General features: G+C 35.4%; 1 protein-coding gene across 1 annotated transcript in view; it reads right to left on the bottom strand.

The window, feature by feature from the left end:
* The window catches only part of KLHL1 (kelch like family member 1), a 259,260-nt gene that overhangs the window by 145,397 nt on the left and 97,490 nt on the right, over positions 1-16,373 (bottom strand). Inside the window, exon 4 of the mRNA XM_052786007.1 lies at positions 8,712-8,908. Coding sequence (XP_052641967.1) covers positions 8,712-8,908 — 197 coding nt within the window. The remainder of the gene's footprint in view (positions 1-8,711; positions 8,909-16,373) is intronic.

Raw genomic sequence — 16,373 nt, 5'->3', positions numbered from 1 at the left:
ATCTCCAGGTCCTTTTCTGCAGAGCTGCTTCCTAGAGAGTTGCTCCCCAGCCTGTACTGGACCATGGGGTTATTTGTCCCCAGAATGCAGGACTCTGCATTTCCCTTTGCTGAACTTTGTGATGTGCCTGTCAGCCCATTTCTCCAGCCTGCCCTCTAAATAGCAACCTTGTCCTCATACATATTGATCATCTCCCCCCTGCCAGTTAGGTGACATCTGCAAACTTGCTGAGAGAGAATTCCATCCTATCATCTAGATCATTAATAAAGTTGTTAAGCAGTATTGGACCCAGAAGTGATCCCTGAGGAACATCACTATTTACTGGTTGCCAGATGGACTTTTTACTACAGATCACAACTCTCTGAGCCTGTCTGTCCAGTCAGCTTTCCACCCATCTCATTGTCTATTTATCCATATGTCACTAATGTGATGTTAAGGAGGTCAAAGTGATCAAAACAAAGTATGATATGAAGTTAACAAAGCTGTTATCTGGTCAGTATCTATTGACCAGTATCTGGTCAGCAATTTAAATAGTAGAAAGCCAAGTGATGACCCTGTATATAAATCATGTTAAACAGCATATGCTAAAGAACTGTTAAATTACAGTACTAGAGAGTTTGCTTGCCTTACTTGTTATCTGACCTTAGTTAAAGCCATATTAACACTGAAATAATCCACTGATGTTTGAATGTACAACCACAACTCATTAATGACTGTCATCACCATCTACCAATATCTCAATAATATTTTTCTTAATTTTAATATGGAGTATTGTTACAATGTCTCAATATGCTTCAGGATGAGCTGTTGTAAATGGAACTGGATAGGAAAGGTTTTACATATCACTCCTTCCCCACTCCATCCCACCAAGTTTAAACTGTGAAATTCTGTGGCTTAGATAATAAACATAACTAATAACATGATCACTGAAGCTCTTCATCATAAAAGATCATTAAAAAATTTGCATAAGGCACACGCTTCACATAAATGAAATGGTTGCTCCATTTGCAGTACAATCAGAATTTTCAGTAAGTTAAAGGGTCTATATAGAGTCAGTACATGTCACTGAGATTACTTATGTGCTTATAATTAAGTTTGAATAATGTTTTGCTGTGCTGGGACTGACAACCCTTGCAGTGTGAAGCACAGAAGTGCATCTGTGAGAGACTAAACACCTTCCACCACTTCATTCAAAGGCACTTGCAAACATTCTGCATCTCCCAGGCTTGGAACTGTAACATATGTCAGGGTCCTTTATATTGCTAACATTTTGACTTGGTTACAGTCACATCAATCACTTTATTCATACACATTCTTCTGGTCATGGAAATTTTACTTATGGCCATCCTCCTACTCAGTGCATCAAAGTAATTTGAAGATTTTCCAAGTTTATGTTTAGCAATTCATCTTGGAATATGGTGAAACAGTAATGTGGAACAAGCTCTATCATCTCAATAGTCAAACTGCAGTTTCAAGATGCAATGATCACTGAGGTTCAAGTGAAGTTTCCTGAGAGGTAAAGCACTGACAGATTAAATAGTTTTATCTATAAGGTATTTCACTTTTCCATTTGAAACAATTGGGCTTCAGTCAAATGGCATGATACTGAGATGAAGAAACTGGTAGCATAACTTGGAATGTCACACACTAAAGTTCTATAAGCATTATCTGTACACCATAACACAAGCAGAACCATGTTCTTTACTGGAAGAGAGAAAGCAAACTACAGTTGTATTCAAAACCTTACCAAGTACGAATAAAGTTTTTAAGAATTTCCCATGCTTTAAAACCAAACTGCAATTATCTTTTTAAGGACAAATATAACATACTTTTCCTCTCTCAGTATTTACTAATGTAGAAAAGCAGTTGTTACGAGAAGGGGTAATGGCACATCAAGGCCACAGAGTTCATTAAACTAGCATGGTCTATTAAAAACTTTCAGCAATAAACATATAATGGTTCAAAATAAAGTATATTATAATAAGTCATATATTCTAAAAAGAGTTGCATCCCAACAAGGTTGCCATCACAATTTCGAATTAGACTTTATGCTGTTTTATAAAAAGCCAGATAAGAACATACACCACGACAAGTATGACAAGCTGATAAATTGCTGACTTTAGAGGTTAGCTTCCCTACATATGAAACCCCCAATAACTAGAAGAATAAAGAACTGTCACTAAAAATGCTTGTTAGAAGAATGCATTTGCTTTAGCTTATTAATATGTTCCATTTTGCTGCTTTTGTTTTCTTAATAAGACATCACATGTATTTCACTGTACTATTATATAACCCTGGCAATAAATTAGGAATTTAAAGTTATCAGACATATGGCTTTGCAGATTGAAAATTTACAGAAATTGACAAGCTAAGTAAAAGCTGAGTAAAAACTCCGATTGTAATTAAGAAGTACAGAAGTCTTAAATCAATAGAAACATGAATATTTGTGATGCCATTTAAATTAAAATATTCATTAAAAAAAATAAAATCACACCATAAAACACTGGCAGGGCAATTTCATACCTCAGAAATAAAACAACCTACATTAAATCTGATGTGTCTAAAAAAAATAAACCAATGAACTGCAGTTTTGCTCTTATTTTTAACTTCTTGCTTCTAATGCTTTAATTTAAAATGTTGCAATCCAAGTTTCATTGATAAAAAGTACAGGGAATGCAAACAGCAATCTCCAACTTTCATTGTTCACTAACTTTTTATGAAGTCTATCTTCCTCTTTTCCCCCACCAACCTCATAACTTGCTATTTGGCAAGTTTATTTTCTAAAGATTTTTCAAATGTTCTCTGGTTTTCCTTCACTACTTTTCTTATCTTCATTTCCTCACTGCCTCCCCTCGTCCATGCACACATTTTCTTTTCCTCACTTAAGATTTTGCGTTTCAAAAGAACAACTTGAGATTTGACACCGAAGACTAAATATCTCAGTAAATACCAGGGATATTATACCTCTGCTCATGGAAAGCGATATATAACTGTACAATTAATGAATTTTACTTCCATTAGAAGCTTTCTCCATGCTCAGCAATCACTGCATTTTGAAAAAAGTTTGTCACATTTGAATTAAGTCTGGACATACCTGTGTCAACTTTGCAAATAAAAAATTGTATTCATGGCTTCCACAGATTTCATGGTTGACAGAAATTGAAGTTATTTAATGTGACAGAAAACACATGTTGGAAACGACGTATCTCCTGAAGTCAACAGGATTCTTAAACTCAGTGGTCTGCTCTTTAGCAGCTATTTCTTCTTCAATAGAAAGAAATTTCCAAGCTCAGATGTCTCGCCCTCATAACACATTATGTAAAAGCACAAAGCAAGCTGATTTTAAATATAGATATATAATTTATTAACTATTTTTAATGAACAACAGTTTAATTTAGAACGTCTAAAATATCATGTCAGACACTAGACAAGGAAATTGCTTTTGAAAAACGAAGATTAAAACATTTATGGAGATTCAATGAAGCAAACCATTTTGATGAAAATACATTGATTTTCATTAAAATGCTATTGTGAAGACAACTGTGAATGACTTTCTAATTAAAACTAATTGGTGGAGGAAAGCTGTAAGACATTTGCCAGGTACAATGCAGTCAGAGTTATCCTAAGGTTCCAGCACTTTAAATGAGTACCTCAACTAAGGGCTACAGAGAAATTTTTTATTATTTTTTTTTTTTAGGAAACAATTAAAATTTAATTTCACCTATGCAATTAACTAAAAAGCAAAATTATTCAAAGATGTGATTTACCTTGAGTCATTATTTCAAAATTATTACAAATTCTATAGCATATGCCATGTCTATAAATCTATTTTTGCAAGATTATTTGAAAAACTTTGTCTTGCTCCCCATTCCCACAACCAGTGTAGAATTATTGTTTCTTTGAGTTTTTTTACCTCAAAAAACTTTATGGTACAGCACTATTATTTCTGGTCAGGACTAGCTCTATTTCTCTGTAGCATTATGGTTAGTATAATAAAAATTATTATTTTTTGGTTTGACAATTTTTGGCTACAATGTGTAAGACACATACAATGGGGTCAAAAAGAATTCCTTGTGCTTGATGTAGATATTTTTGTAGATGGAAAGAACAAGATGAAAGGCATATAATTTCAGTCATTACCCTCGCTTTTTCTTTACTTTGGGGACATCTGTTTCTACTCCATTTAGCATTGTTATTTGTCCTCTATTAAGAAAATGTTATGACGATTAGCATTCTAGAACTGGCTATTCAGATAATCAGCTGTAATTCCCTATTTACTGAACTATTATTAAAATACTCTGGCACTATAGTGCGAAATATGCAGAAAAAAACTCAGTACTTCTAAAGATTTGAAAAAGTGTAGAAAGAAATCATATTATTTCACTCTTCAAAAGACGTTAGACTCCTCTCAAACGCTGTCAAAGCTTCCCCCCCCAAGTTTTCTCCCAGTAAGTGCTTTTCATATATCAGAGAGGTTAATTTTCTAACAATTCCACTATTTATATGATAAATAATTTAAGTAAATATTTAAGCCAATAAGCTAAGGAAAATTCACTTCACCTGTTTTACGTTTCACATTTTTATGGAAAAAAATTATTTTTCTTTAGAAAGCAGAAACACCCAAACTTTGAAAGCTGCATTCACTAATCCGCTATTCTGACTACATATCAGAAACTTGTTAAGCTATTTATTTTCTATAGCTTTCAAAGAATGGTAAATTTTTACTAGCAAACGACCACACAATATGCCAGAGCTAAGGGAGTACTATTATTTCCTATTCACAACAAACAAGCTTTTGCAATGACACCTTGGGAGAGGATTCAGAAAGCCAGAATTTGAGATACATCACTTGAAACTCTTAAAGTAAGCACCCTGAAAAGCTTTAAAGAAAGGGCCTTGAAGTTCTCTTGAAAGCATGAGATATTTTTAAAAACAAGGATTTTCCCATTCTTTTTTTAAAGAGGGCTTCCCCTCAAATCCTCTGCATAAGACAGGAGGAGTTTGCTAACAAACTCCCCCTTGCCCTACTTTATGTTTGCTGTCATCGCAGTCCATACTCTTTCCCTGGAGTCTGAAGGAAAAAATAATGCTTTCTGTCACCTTGGAGACTATGCATCTCATCTGCTTTTTGCTCTGCTTGTCACTTTCCTACCCTTTCTTCACATTACAACGTCTCTCTGCTGTTCCTCTATCACACTCTGCAGGGTATCTTCCTTGCACTGTAGAAGTTTTTCCCAGTTATGCATGTGTGCAGAAGAAATAATCACTTTTCTCTTATGCAGAGTCACTCTGATGGAGAGTGTTGTAGTCAAGACAGGCAATGAGGCACCCTTCCCCCAGTCACAACTGGTCATCCACACCCTTTAACGCAGAAGAGTAAAGCAAATAGATGCAAGCTGTCTCACACCAAAATGCAGTAACACAATGCCTATGAAAATATCACACACTACGAAGCTTAACTTTTAGGATTAAACTTCAATCATGTACAGAAAAAAATATTGTAATTGCATAACTGAATAGATGTGATTATTTGTTTTTCCAGCAAAGAGAATGTGTGACTATCATGCATGCTTGCAAATGTAATTAGTTACATCACAGCTTGCTTATTAATTACAACTGACTTCCTTTTAGATCTACCATCTTTTGTTCGTGATTTTCCCATTTTACGTAATTCAGATTGTAGACCTGACCATTAAAAACAATAATCAATTACATAACATACCTAATATCTTAGAAATGGGCACAGATCTTTGTGAACTTTGTGATACATCAGATATGTATCAGTCACAAGTCTTCAAATGTACTATAATGAGTAACTTCATTCACCACAAAAATATTTCAATAAATTGTTTCAAAGAATCATGAGATTTTTTTTAAATCAAGGGTTTTCTCTATTAGGGTTTTTAAAATCTTTTTCATTGTTCATTATATTGCTTTTCATTCAAAAAAAGTGAAAATATCAAAGTAATACATAAATCTAAAAAACATATTGATAAAAAGGTTCAATTTTTTCAACCCATACCTGTTCATTTCTACTGCAATCTCATTTCAAGGTAGATTAGATGAATTCTGCTTTGACAGCTTATTTCTCTCCACTGACAGATGAATGTTAAACTGATTAGCTTGGACCTGGAAAACTACATTTTAGATGTCTAAACACAGAGAAAATTAAAACCAGTCACAGAACTAGCTCCATACGTGTAAAATGGGTATAACTACCTGAGCTGTAGTGGTAAGAAAAACACAGTTAAACCTGTGAATTACAACATGGTATTAATTACAGAAAAGAATAAATAAAATAAGGACATAACTGCTGGACAAACAAAGCAGATTCATTGAAACCTGCTCTATTACTTCAATAATAATTTCACTATAGACCTTAAGGGACCATTATTTCTCAGATATGATATGTAATCTACTCTTTATGTAAGTTTAATTTCATGAGCCAGATGTTTTTAATTTTGTCAAACTATGAAGAATCAAATGGCTACTGATATGACTTAGTTTCTGAATAAGTAGCATATTTTTGCTTCATTGATTCTGATTAATTTTTAGTATTAATACCATACCTGTTATGTCAGGTGTAACAAGAAAAATTTAAATTATTGTCAGATAAAATTCTTTTTGTCTCCAACTTTCTGCCCTAATCTAATTCACAGATGAATAAAAGGAAGGATAATTCTTGACAAAAAAAAAACAAAACCCAAACCTTCCTTTATTATTGTTTCTGTGTGTCATGGTTTAACCCCAGCCGGCAACTAAGCACCACACAGCTGCTCACTCGCTACCCCCCACCTGGTGGGATGGGGGAGAGAATAAAAAACAAAAGTAAAACTCATGGGTCAACATAAAGACAGTTTAATAGAACAGAGAAGGAAGAAAATAATGATAATGATGATGATTATAATAATATTAATAATAATAAAAATTATAATAATAATAAAATGACAATAATAATAATAAAAGAATTGGAATATACAAAACAAGTGATGCACAATGCAATTACTCACCAATCAATGCCCAGTTAGTTCCTGAGCAGCAATCAGCCCCTCCTGGCCAAATCCCCCCCAGTTTATATACTAGATGTGATGTCACATGGTATGGAATACCCCTTTGGCCAATTGGGGTCAGCTGCCCTGGCTGTGTCCCCTCCCAACTTCTTGTGCCCCTCCAGCCTTCTTGCTGGCTGGGCATCAGAAGCTGAAAAATCCTTGACTTAGTCTAAGCACTACTTAGCAACAACTGAGAGCATCAGTGTGTTAACAACATTCTTCTCATACTGAACCCAAAACATAACAATATATCAGCTACTAGAAAGAAAATTAGCTCTTTCCCAGCTGAAACTGGGACACCATGCAGAACAACGATGTTGTGGTTTAACCCCAGCCAGCAACTAAGCACCACGCAGCTGCTCACTCATTCCCCCCACCCAGTGGGATGGGGGAGAGAAAATACAACAAAAGGCTGCTGGGTCGAGATAAGGACAGGGAGAGATCACTCAACCAATTACTGTCATGGGCAAAACAGACTCAACTTGGGGAAAATTAACTTAATTTATTGCCAATCAAATCAAAGCAGGGTAATGAGAAATAAAACCAAATCTTAAAACACTTTCCCCCAACCCCTTCCTTCTTCCCAGGCACAACTTCACTCCTGAATTCTCCACCTCCTCCCTGCCAGTGGCACAGGGGTACGGGGAATGGGGGTTATGGTCAGTTTGTCACATGTTGTCTCTGCCACTCCTTCCTCCTCAGGGGGAGGAGGACTCCGCACTCTTCCCCTGCTCCAGCGTGGGGTCCCTCCCATGGGAGACAGTCCTCCATGAACTGCTCTAACATGAGTTCTTCCCACGGGCTGCAGTTCTTCGTGACCTGCTCCAGCGTGGGCTCCTCTCTCCACAGGGCCGCAGGTCCTGCCAGGAGCCTGCTCCAGCATGGGCTTCCCACGGGGTCACAGCCTCTTTCGGGCATCCCCCTGCTCCAGCGTGGGGTCCTCCATGGGCTGCAGGAGGACAGCCTGCCTCACCATGGTCTTCCCCACAAGCTGCAGGGGAATCTCTGCTCTGGCACCTGGAGCATCTCCTCCCCCTCCTTGTTCACTGACCTGGGTGTCTGCAGGGTTGTTTCTCTCACATATTCTCACTCCTCTCTCCAGCTGCAGTTGCTGTTGCGCAGCAACTTTTTTTCCCCCTTCTTAAATCTGTTCTCCCAGAGGCGCTACCACCGTCACTGACGGGCTCAGCCTTGGCCAGAGGCAGGTCTGACTTGGAGGCCGGGAATCTTCGAGCAGTTTCTCACAGGAGCCGTCCCTGTAGCCCCCTCCGCTACCAAAACCTTGCCACACAAACCCAATACCAATGACAATTACAAAGCTTCCCTAAAGCTAACAAAAAAGGAACCATGATTAAAAAGAATTCTAAGGACTTACAGATACCTTTTACTTTTATCACCTGTATGTGAACATGCATCTAGTTAAGGTATATACTGTTCTGATTCAGCAGACAGTGCATTCATCATAGCATGCCTATTTTTGTAACTTCACTGAAGTTGAGAGGAATTACCATTCCTATGGTTTCAAAAGGGCCACTTATGAAATAAAGTTCCATACACATACAGAACAATTTCAAGCCAAAAACTAACAAGATATTTTTACTTACAGAAGATATAGAGGATTCACAAGATCATAATTTAGATATTCTGGAACTGCCTTACCATGGTGTAGTTGTGAGCCACCTTCATAAGCTCTGTGCATCCTTGCGCATCAGCAAATGCTCGTATTCCCAGACAGTTGGATGGGTGCAAAAGCTTCATTAGAAAATGGCAGCAAACCTCTACTACTTGTGGGAGCTGGAGGAGGCAGGCAGCTGCTAGAAGATTTTCAATGGTGTCTTCTTTCAATTCCAGGCAGCCTAAAAAAAGGATTGATAACACGTGCAAACTTCTTTATTTGGTGTTTACAAAACATGCAGTATCAAAAGATCTTTTATAAATAATCTTAGGTCTATATGAGTAACTCTACAGAAAAAGTGAATAGGAGGAGGATTAGTCTCTCTGACTGGTCACCTCAGTGACTTGAACATTACAGTATTAGAAACATTGCTTTTTAAACTACTGTTAATTCAACTATATAATAGGGATACAAAGAGAGACTGTAAAGTGTGGAAAAGAAGAGAAGACTTGGGAATGATGGTTTTGTTTCTATAATGAGACTAAAATCTGAGTAAGTCTCTGGATATCAACCAGGCTGTGGGGTTTTAGGGTTTTTTTTCATTGAAATTGCTGATAAAACTTGCATTATCTTCAGTGGTACAGAGCAAAACTCACAGCCATTTACCTCCCTGCAAAGAATTAAATAACTGCCTAACATAGTATAACTAAAACCATAAAATTATCTTCAAAATAGGGCTTAAAATCTTCAAACTTCATGTTGCTTATTTGTAATGTGACTTTGTGATTAACTATATCAGAGTAACATATGGGATGCCTCTCTTAGCACATAGTTCTTCTAAAAGACTTTATTATTAGCTAAAAGAACTTATATGGATACATAATATTTATCTTTCATTAATTAATACTTATATTGCACTTAATTTTGTAATTTCACAAGTCTATCTTTATCTGGCAGACTAATACAAAATAGAATAAAATAAGCTTAAAAAATTATTTCTTTTAGTGAGAAATAAGTGTCATTCTTGTTGTCATGCTCCCCCCACCTTCATTTTTAAATGAATTTTTTTTACATTAGTATCTCTTACAAATCTTTTACATTAATAACTTAAGAATCTATAAATTAGAGATCGCAAGGATGTCTTGGAGAACCGGAGAAAAGAATAGGAAATTAAAATGTGTAAATATAATAAAAATTGTAAGAAACTAACACTTCTGATTTTCATTTGCTGTGCTTGGAAAGATCATTTCAAACTGTAAGAGGATTAAGTGTATATTGATCTTTCTGTTCAAAGTAATATAGTTCAACAGTTAGATAAATTCACTCTTTTCCCCACACAAATTTTATATTTGTTGTCACATAAAGAGAAATCTACAAATCTTAATAGTTCTATCACATGGCGCAGAGGAGTTCTAAAATCCTCAACTTCACAGAATGCCATTGAAAAGAAAAGCTGCTTTATATTGCAATACCAAACCCAAAATATAATAACTATAACACTGAAGATCTGACCTTCTCTCCTTTCACTATATCTGGAGCTTTTAATATAGGTTGGAAACCGGGAAGTTATACTTTACTGGATTTAGTCATAATACATCCTTTTGCAAAGGTTAGAGCATCAAATCAAGTACACACCATAATATCAGTGGTTTTCCTCTGCTTATTTTTATGCTTCGATTAATGTCACATTAAGTTTCTTTTTATGTTATCTGACTTTTTCTGATCATTTCTGTCCACCACACGTTTATGCAGTGTGGTCAGAAAGCACGCTCAGCAGCTGATTCTTGGCTGACCCATATATTTATCAATGACACTCCCACATTTGCTGCATGCTTGCAGGTAACGACTCGCTCAACACGCTATTTATTATCTAGAATATAGTTCCGCTGTGTCATGTGGAAGCTATCAAAAGATAGTTGTTTTCAAATAAAAACTGATCATTCCAGCACCAAAAGGAAGAAAAAAAAATGTGCAAAACAGCTGTGAAAAGTCAATGGACTGAGAAATGTGCTGATGGAAACAAAATAGAAAAACGGAGTTTTAAATCTGCTTTTCTTATATATTATTTATTTTTCAATAATGAGCTTGAAGAAGTCTCTGGCTCTACAAAGCTGATCCAGGTAACGTTTACAGAATGATGTAAGAACTGAAAGAATCACCACCCTTTATGAAGAAAGGTAAAAGCTTTTTATCACTAAATGTAGCCTTAGGAGAAGAACCCAGAGGAAACAGTTGAAGCCACATCTATCTATTTATTTTCAAATTGAAGATATTTTCTGTTAATTTTAAGGAAAACTAGTACTAGTAGGGTAGTAGTTGGGAACTAGTAGGATTAAAATAAGTTTAAGTCAATAAAATTTATGATCTGTTTTCTAAATTACATATTTATGTAACCAACATGATCATTTTGAAGGAGATCCTTCACATTTTTATGGAAGACTCTGAACAAGTGTCTGCCTTACACATTAATCAAGGGAGTAAACATATAACGGCTTCTGGGAGATCTGGAGATATGAATACACTACAGCTTAACTTATTTTTAACTAAATTCAGAAACACCAATTTACTACTTAATATACCTAGGATAAGAGCTAGAAAAATACACTCAGCTTGAGTTAAAGAGGAGTTTACTGTTCTTTCTTTCAGTAGTGTCTTATCCTGCCTTCTTTTTTTCTTTTTTTCTGCACAAACATGGTAAGAAGTAAGATAGGGCTCTCCAGGATCCTGCTTTTACAAAGCATTAGCTTCAATGATAGATAAATATCTAATCCATCTAAATGCTTTCCAAGTCTTACTTATTGTCATTTTTAAACATCAAGACACCTTCATAAATTTGGTCACAAGGGCTGTATTCACTTTTTCAGAAGGGTGCTATGACATTTTTATGCAAATTCTTCTGAGATATCAAATGTTCAGCATGGTCAGAGTTTGAAAAAAAAGCTGTTAAGAGGCTCAGTATATACAATGTCAACTCCTCAGACAGTTTCATATTGACAGTTAGAAGATCCAAGCATCTATTGAAAAATGTTTAATAGGATATTCAAGGGGGCATTAATATTACTGCTTCTTCAATTCACCTCCCCTTCACAATTTTAGGCAATAAGGAGCTTGCACAAGTACTTTGGTCTGAGCAAAACAAATTAACCAAAGCTTAAAATCTCATTTTGTATTACATTAATTAGGATGAAAAAATATATGAGAAAAAAACAATCAAAAGAACTTTAATGTATTCTAATTGTTATTCTAAATTACTGTTTTATTTGTGACAAATTTTATGTGCATTGCTTATGCAGAAATTAAAATGCCTGTCTTTAGGATGTGTTCTTATAATGAATACATAAATTTTATTACCTCATTACCAAATGTGAAGCAGAGATAATATATAAAAATTCCCTGATATCTTTATTTTTTTTGCTAAATCTTTTTCCAAGTTAAGGGACAGTTTGGGGATTTTTTCCTTTTTTTTTCATCATATCTTTTACTTTTATTCCTTCTTTTACTCCTTAGGCTACACTGTTGCAACTAATTTTGTGTATAGGGAATCACTGCATCTTTGACCACTTTTGCATGATGTTCATAAGGTCAGTGTGTGTCACAGGAATCAGCCTCCCACAGCTATTGCCCAGGAGGTATCAACACAAATATGGTGGGACTGCTCAGTAGGTACTGCTCACTTAATCTGTGCACAAGCAACAAGTTTTAACCCATATCCATAACACATAGTAATATCATTTTACCTCATGGGCACAGTAAATTTTTTCTCTCTTGTAATTACACATTTATCCATTCATAGCAAGACTCTTCAACATTCTTAAGACAGCTGTGAGTAAGGATGCACCAGTGAAGTCATGGGAAGTGTCAAGGAATTAGAAAGAAAGGCTAGAACTAATTCCTTTTAATCAGGTATTTATCTTTTTAACCTTTCTATTTCAAGTGTCTTAATCAGTTGTGTTGCAGTATTGAAGAGTTTCTGAATGGAATTATTTCCATAGGCTAACCAGTTGTAGGAACGCAGCATCTCTATTAGATCTCCATTTTTTTAAATAAAAGCAGATATTTATTCAGATTTTGCATAGTAGATTAATTGCTTACAATTACGGTTACAAGAAGAAATTGCTTTTTTGAAACAGCATCAAATTCCAGTGAAGACTAGAAAAAGCTTATAAAAAAGGTGCTATGCTTCATATTGGTATAATAGACCTTGTTGGCATTGCTTATCATTAATCTTACCAAATCTTAGGTATCTGCTAGGTAGCCACCTGTGCTAATCATCTGAGATCTCCTTTTATAGTCAATGGAGAGAAATATGAGGTGTTAGAGCAGTTTTCATCTGCCCTGTTTTAGTCATTTACTTTAGAATGAGATTAATATATATTTGAATTTATATTTGCTGATATGAATTGAGTTCATCTCCTCCCAAACACAGAGTACTGGAATCATCGTAATCATCAGGTATCAGGTGATGAAGTGTCTGGAAATGCTTTACACCCTTTAAACACTATTTGGGTCCAATTCTGATGATCATTCTCTCTGCTACTGTGAACTCCTGGTAATGACGTGATGTGTAGTAATCGCTTCTTATGTCCATCCATGAATAGCAGCCAGTGAAGAATGCATTGAAAAGTATTTTCCCTGTAGCAGAACATCTTTTAGTCTCCAGCTGATTCCTGGATTTTGACCTATGCCTTAAAAGATAAATTCTCCATTTTATCATCTCCCACACTTTTCATAAAGGTGAAGTTGTTTTCAGAAAAGAAAACATGACAGTATATTCCCTTTGCAGAGGTTTCTCCTGATCAAACTCATCTTTATTTTCTATTATTTGCTGCAGACCATGCTCATCAGCTGCAAGTGAGGAAAACAGGCACTCTGTAGCTGATTGTGCTCATTTCCTTACAGTTTGGCATTTAGCATCAGTGAAAATTCAGAGAGGCAGCTCATTTTTTTGCTGTAGATATTCAAATAAACAAATAATTACTACCCCAAAAGGGAGTAGGCCCATACACAAACAGATAGTGTAATTTAAATTGGGGAAAAATCTTAGGATCTGCCCATTCCTATTATCAGACTAATCGTCTTACAAAACCTAAACCAAATACAAATTAACTCCAAAAGTAGGTATGACCCAAAGATGTGTTTACTTGAGGGTGCTGATGAATCACTTGATTTTTTGGCAGCCATTTTGGTATCAGCCACGATAAATAAAAGACAAGTTAAACCATACGACTTAAGTAGGAAAATTATTTTTTCCCCAGTGATTTTTTTTTTCCCTAACAGAAAATTTTTCCTGTCCTGAACAACTTCAATACCCCTCAATTCTAAACTAAACTGAGTCATCTGATTGGAACGGATTGATTTTCTGTTCATACAACATGTCTTTTTTAATCCCTGTGGATAAAATTCAACTCTTGAAAAGGACAACTTATTTTAACTTCTCTTCATATAGGGGACTTAAAATGATTTTTTTTAAGTAATTTTCATTTACATTTCTATGAAATAATCTCTAAAAACACTTAAAGTTAAAATGAGGAAAGCATTCACTCGATTCAGATATATAACTTTTGACTATGATTAGATACTCAATTACATTGTCAGTTATGGTGCTAGCTTTTGAACTCTTCTCTACCAAACATGGGAATTTGTAATTTCAAATAACAATTTTATATGAAATTTATATTTAAGTATTATTACGTATAAATAAATAATTTAATAAATATTTCCACAGCCATAAAAATATGTAGTTTGCCAAAAATGAAAATGCCTCCATCACCGTAATGTGAGAATTCTTATAAATTAAATAGCTTCACTCTTTTAAAAAGCTGTACCATTATTTACACCCCAATCATGCTACATCTTTTTTGAGTAAGCAGACTAAACTGGTCTAATTACGTGGTCATTTGCTAGTACTGCCAAAGTCCACTGTATTTCAATGGCACGGAAAATTACAACATTGCAGAGTGATAACGAAATCCTATTAACAAATTAAAATCCCGCCTGAGCAGTAACCCTCTTGCAAATGTCTGGCTAAAGATCAGAAAAGTATATTAGCCAAAATATGACATCATGTGGTAACCTTTCATCTCCTGGTCTAAAAAAAACCCAAAACACCTCTGTTGTATACCTGAAATGTCATGTTTGTAAAGAAAATTTGTCCACTGACCTATAAATATCAGCTTTTTAGAGAGAAACAGTAAGATGCTACTTTACCCTTATGAAGCAACTGCAATTCATGTGCCTTAGCTCACCTTAGATATTTGAACTTAGTCACCTGTAAGATATACATACAAATAACAAGAATAAAACCAATAATTTTAGCTGTGAGTCTAATCTTCAAAAAAACTTTTTATAAAGTGTGAAGAAAGAAATATTAGTGCTCTGAAGATATGTTTTTCCATTTGCTATAGAAAAATTGTTAAAATATGAATTTCATTGTTGGGGTTATTTGCTAAAGATTACTAGTTTGTACTTCTGTAGATGACCAATATATTAATAATTACATCACCAACAATTCAACTATTATACAGTCATTATATTTGGAAATTTAAAGCTTAGTTATATATATAAATAGAGGAATATAAACTCACAGGTTAAAACAAAGAAAAAATCCCAAGAAAAAGGTTACCTCAAAAATACGCAAACATAAACAAGATTTACTAACTAAATTTCCAACAGCACAAATCTTGCACTCATACACCAAATAGGGTGGAAGATGACAAGAATTATTCCCAAAAGCTCATTTCAGATATAAGGCCTTAGTTTGCCTTAATTCTTTTTAGTCAATGGACTTCAATACTTAGGTTTGCTTTCAGACTGTAGGTCCTGCACATCATGCTGCACACATTGAAAACCACTCCAGAAATTTACTTTTGTAAACAAAACCAAACTTCATACTGAGGAAGGGGGGGAAGTTTTCTTCCAAAAGACTTGTACCTAACACTAGGTACATTTCAGGGAGATTTTATTCCACTGGTTGCTTTCTATCAATGGTATGAAGGGGAGTGTACAACCCGGGGCTTCCAGTGCACCGCCCAGGTTTCCGGAATTGTCCCAAATGACCTGCCTCACACAGGTCCTTTTGCTACAATCAAAATCACACAATACACACTCTCAGTATCTATATCTCAGTGAGATATAGCCTTTCTATTACACTGAACACAACCAAGCCCTGACCTCTGGGGAGAAAAAAAAACCAAACAAAAAAAGTCTTAAATGTCTCAAGGACAAAGGAGCTCAGCCTTCAGGTTTGAAGGACCAACATTTTATTCTCCACGTCTGAAGCTAGCTCAGAAGCAGCAGTACTCACTTCTACCAGAATAAGCTTCTCAAATTCTTAGGCAATGATTTGGCAGCTTGTGCTATGGTATCAGAGAGCTGTTCAAATCCACACTTAAACAACAAAAAGTTACAGAGGTGGAGGCATCAATTGCCAACAAAAGATTTTTGCTTATGAGTCCACCTTACAGTCTAATGAAATCTGCTTTGCTTTGGGCTGGATTACACCACTGGGAGAAGTGAATACCACAGTCGCACCCTGTTCTGTGGGTACATTGCAGCACAGTCGCTGTGTGATGGGCACAGAATAGAAAGGGAATGAAGGTAAGTTTTACAATGCAGGGACAGGAGCAGAGAAACATGTGAAAGGTGAGGACCTTTTTTACAAACTGCCATTATCATTTTCCTGAAGTTTTTGCTTTCTTTTGGAACTG

The sequence above is a fragment of the Harpia harpyja genome, chromosome 4, assembly GCF_026419915.1.
Source record: "Harpia harpyja isolate bHarHar1 chromosome 4, bHarHar1 primary haplotype, whole genome shotgun sequence".
NCBI lineage: Eukaryota > Metazoa > Chordata > Aves > Accipitriformes > Accipitridae > Harpia > Harpia harpyja.
The sequence above is the reverse complement of the archived record's forward strand: the minus strand, read 5'-3'. Positions and strand labels throughout refer to the sequence as shown.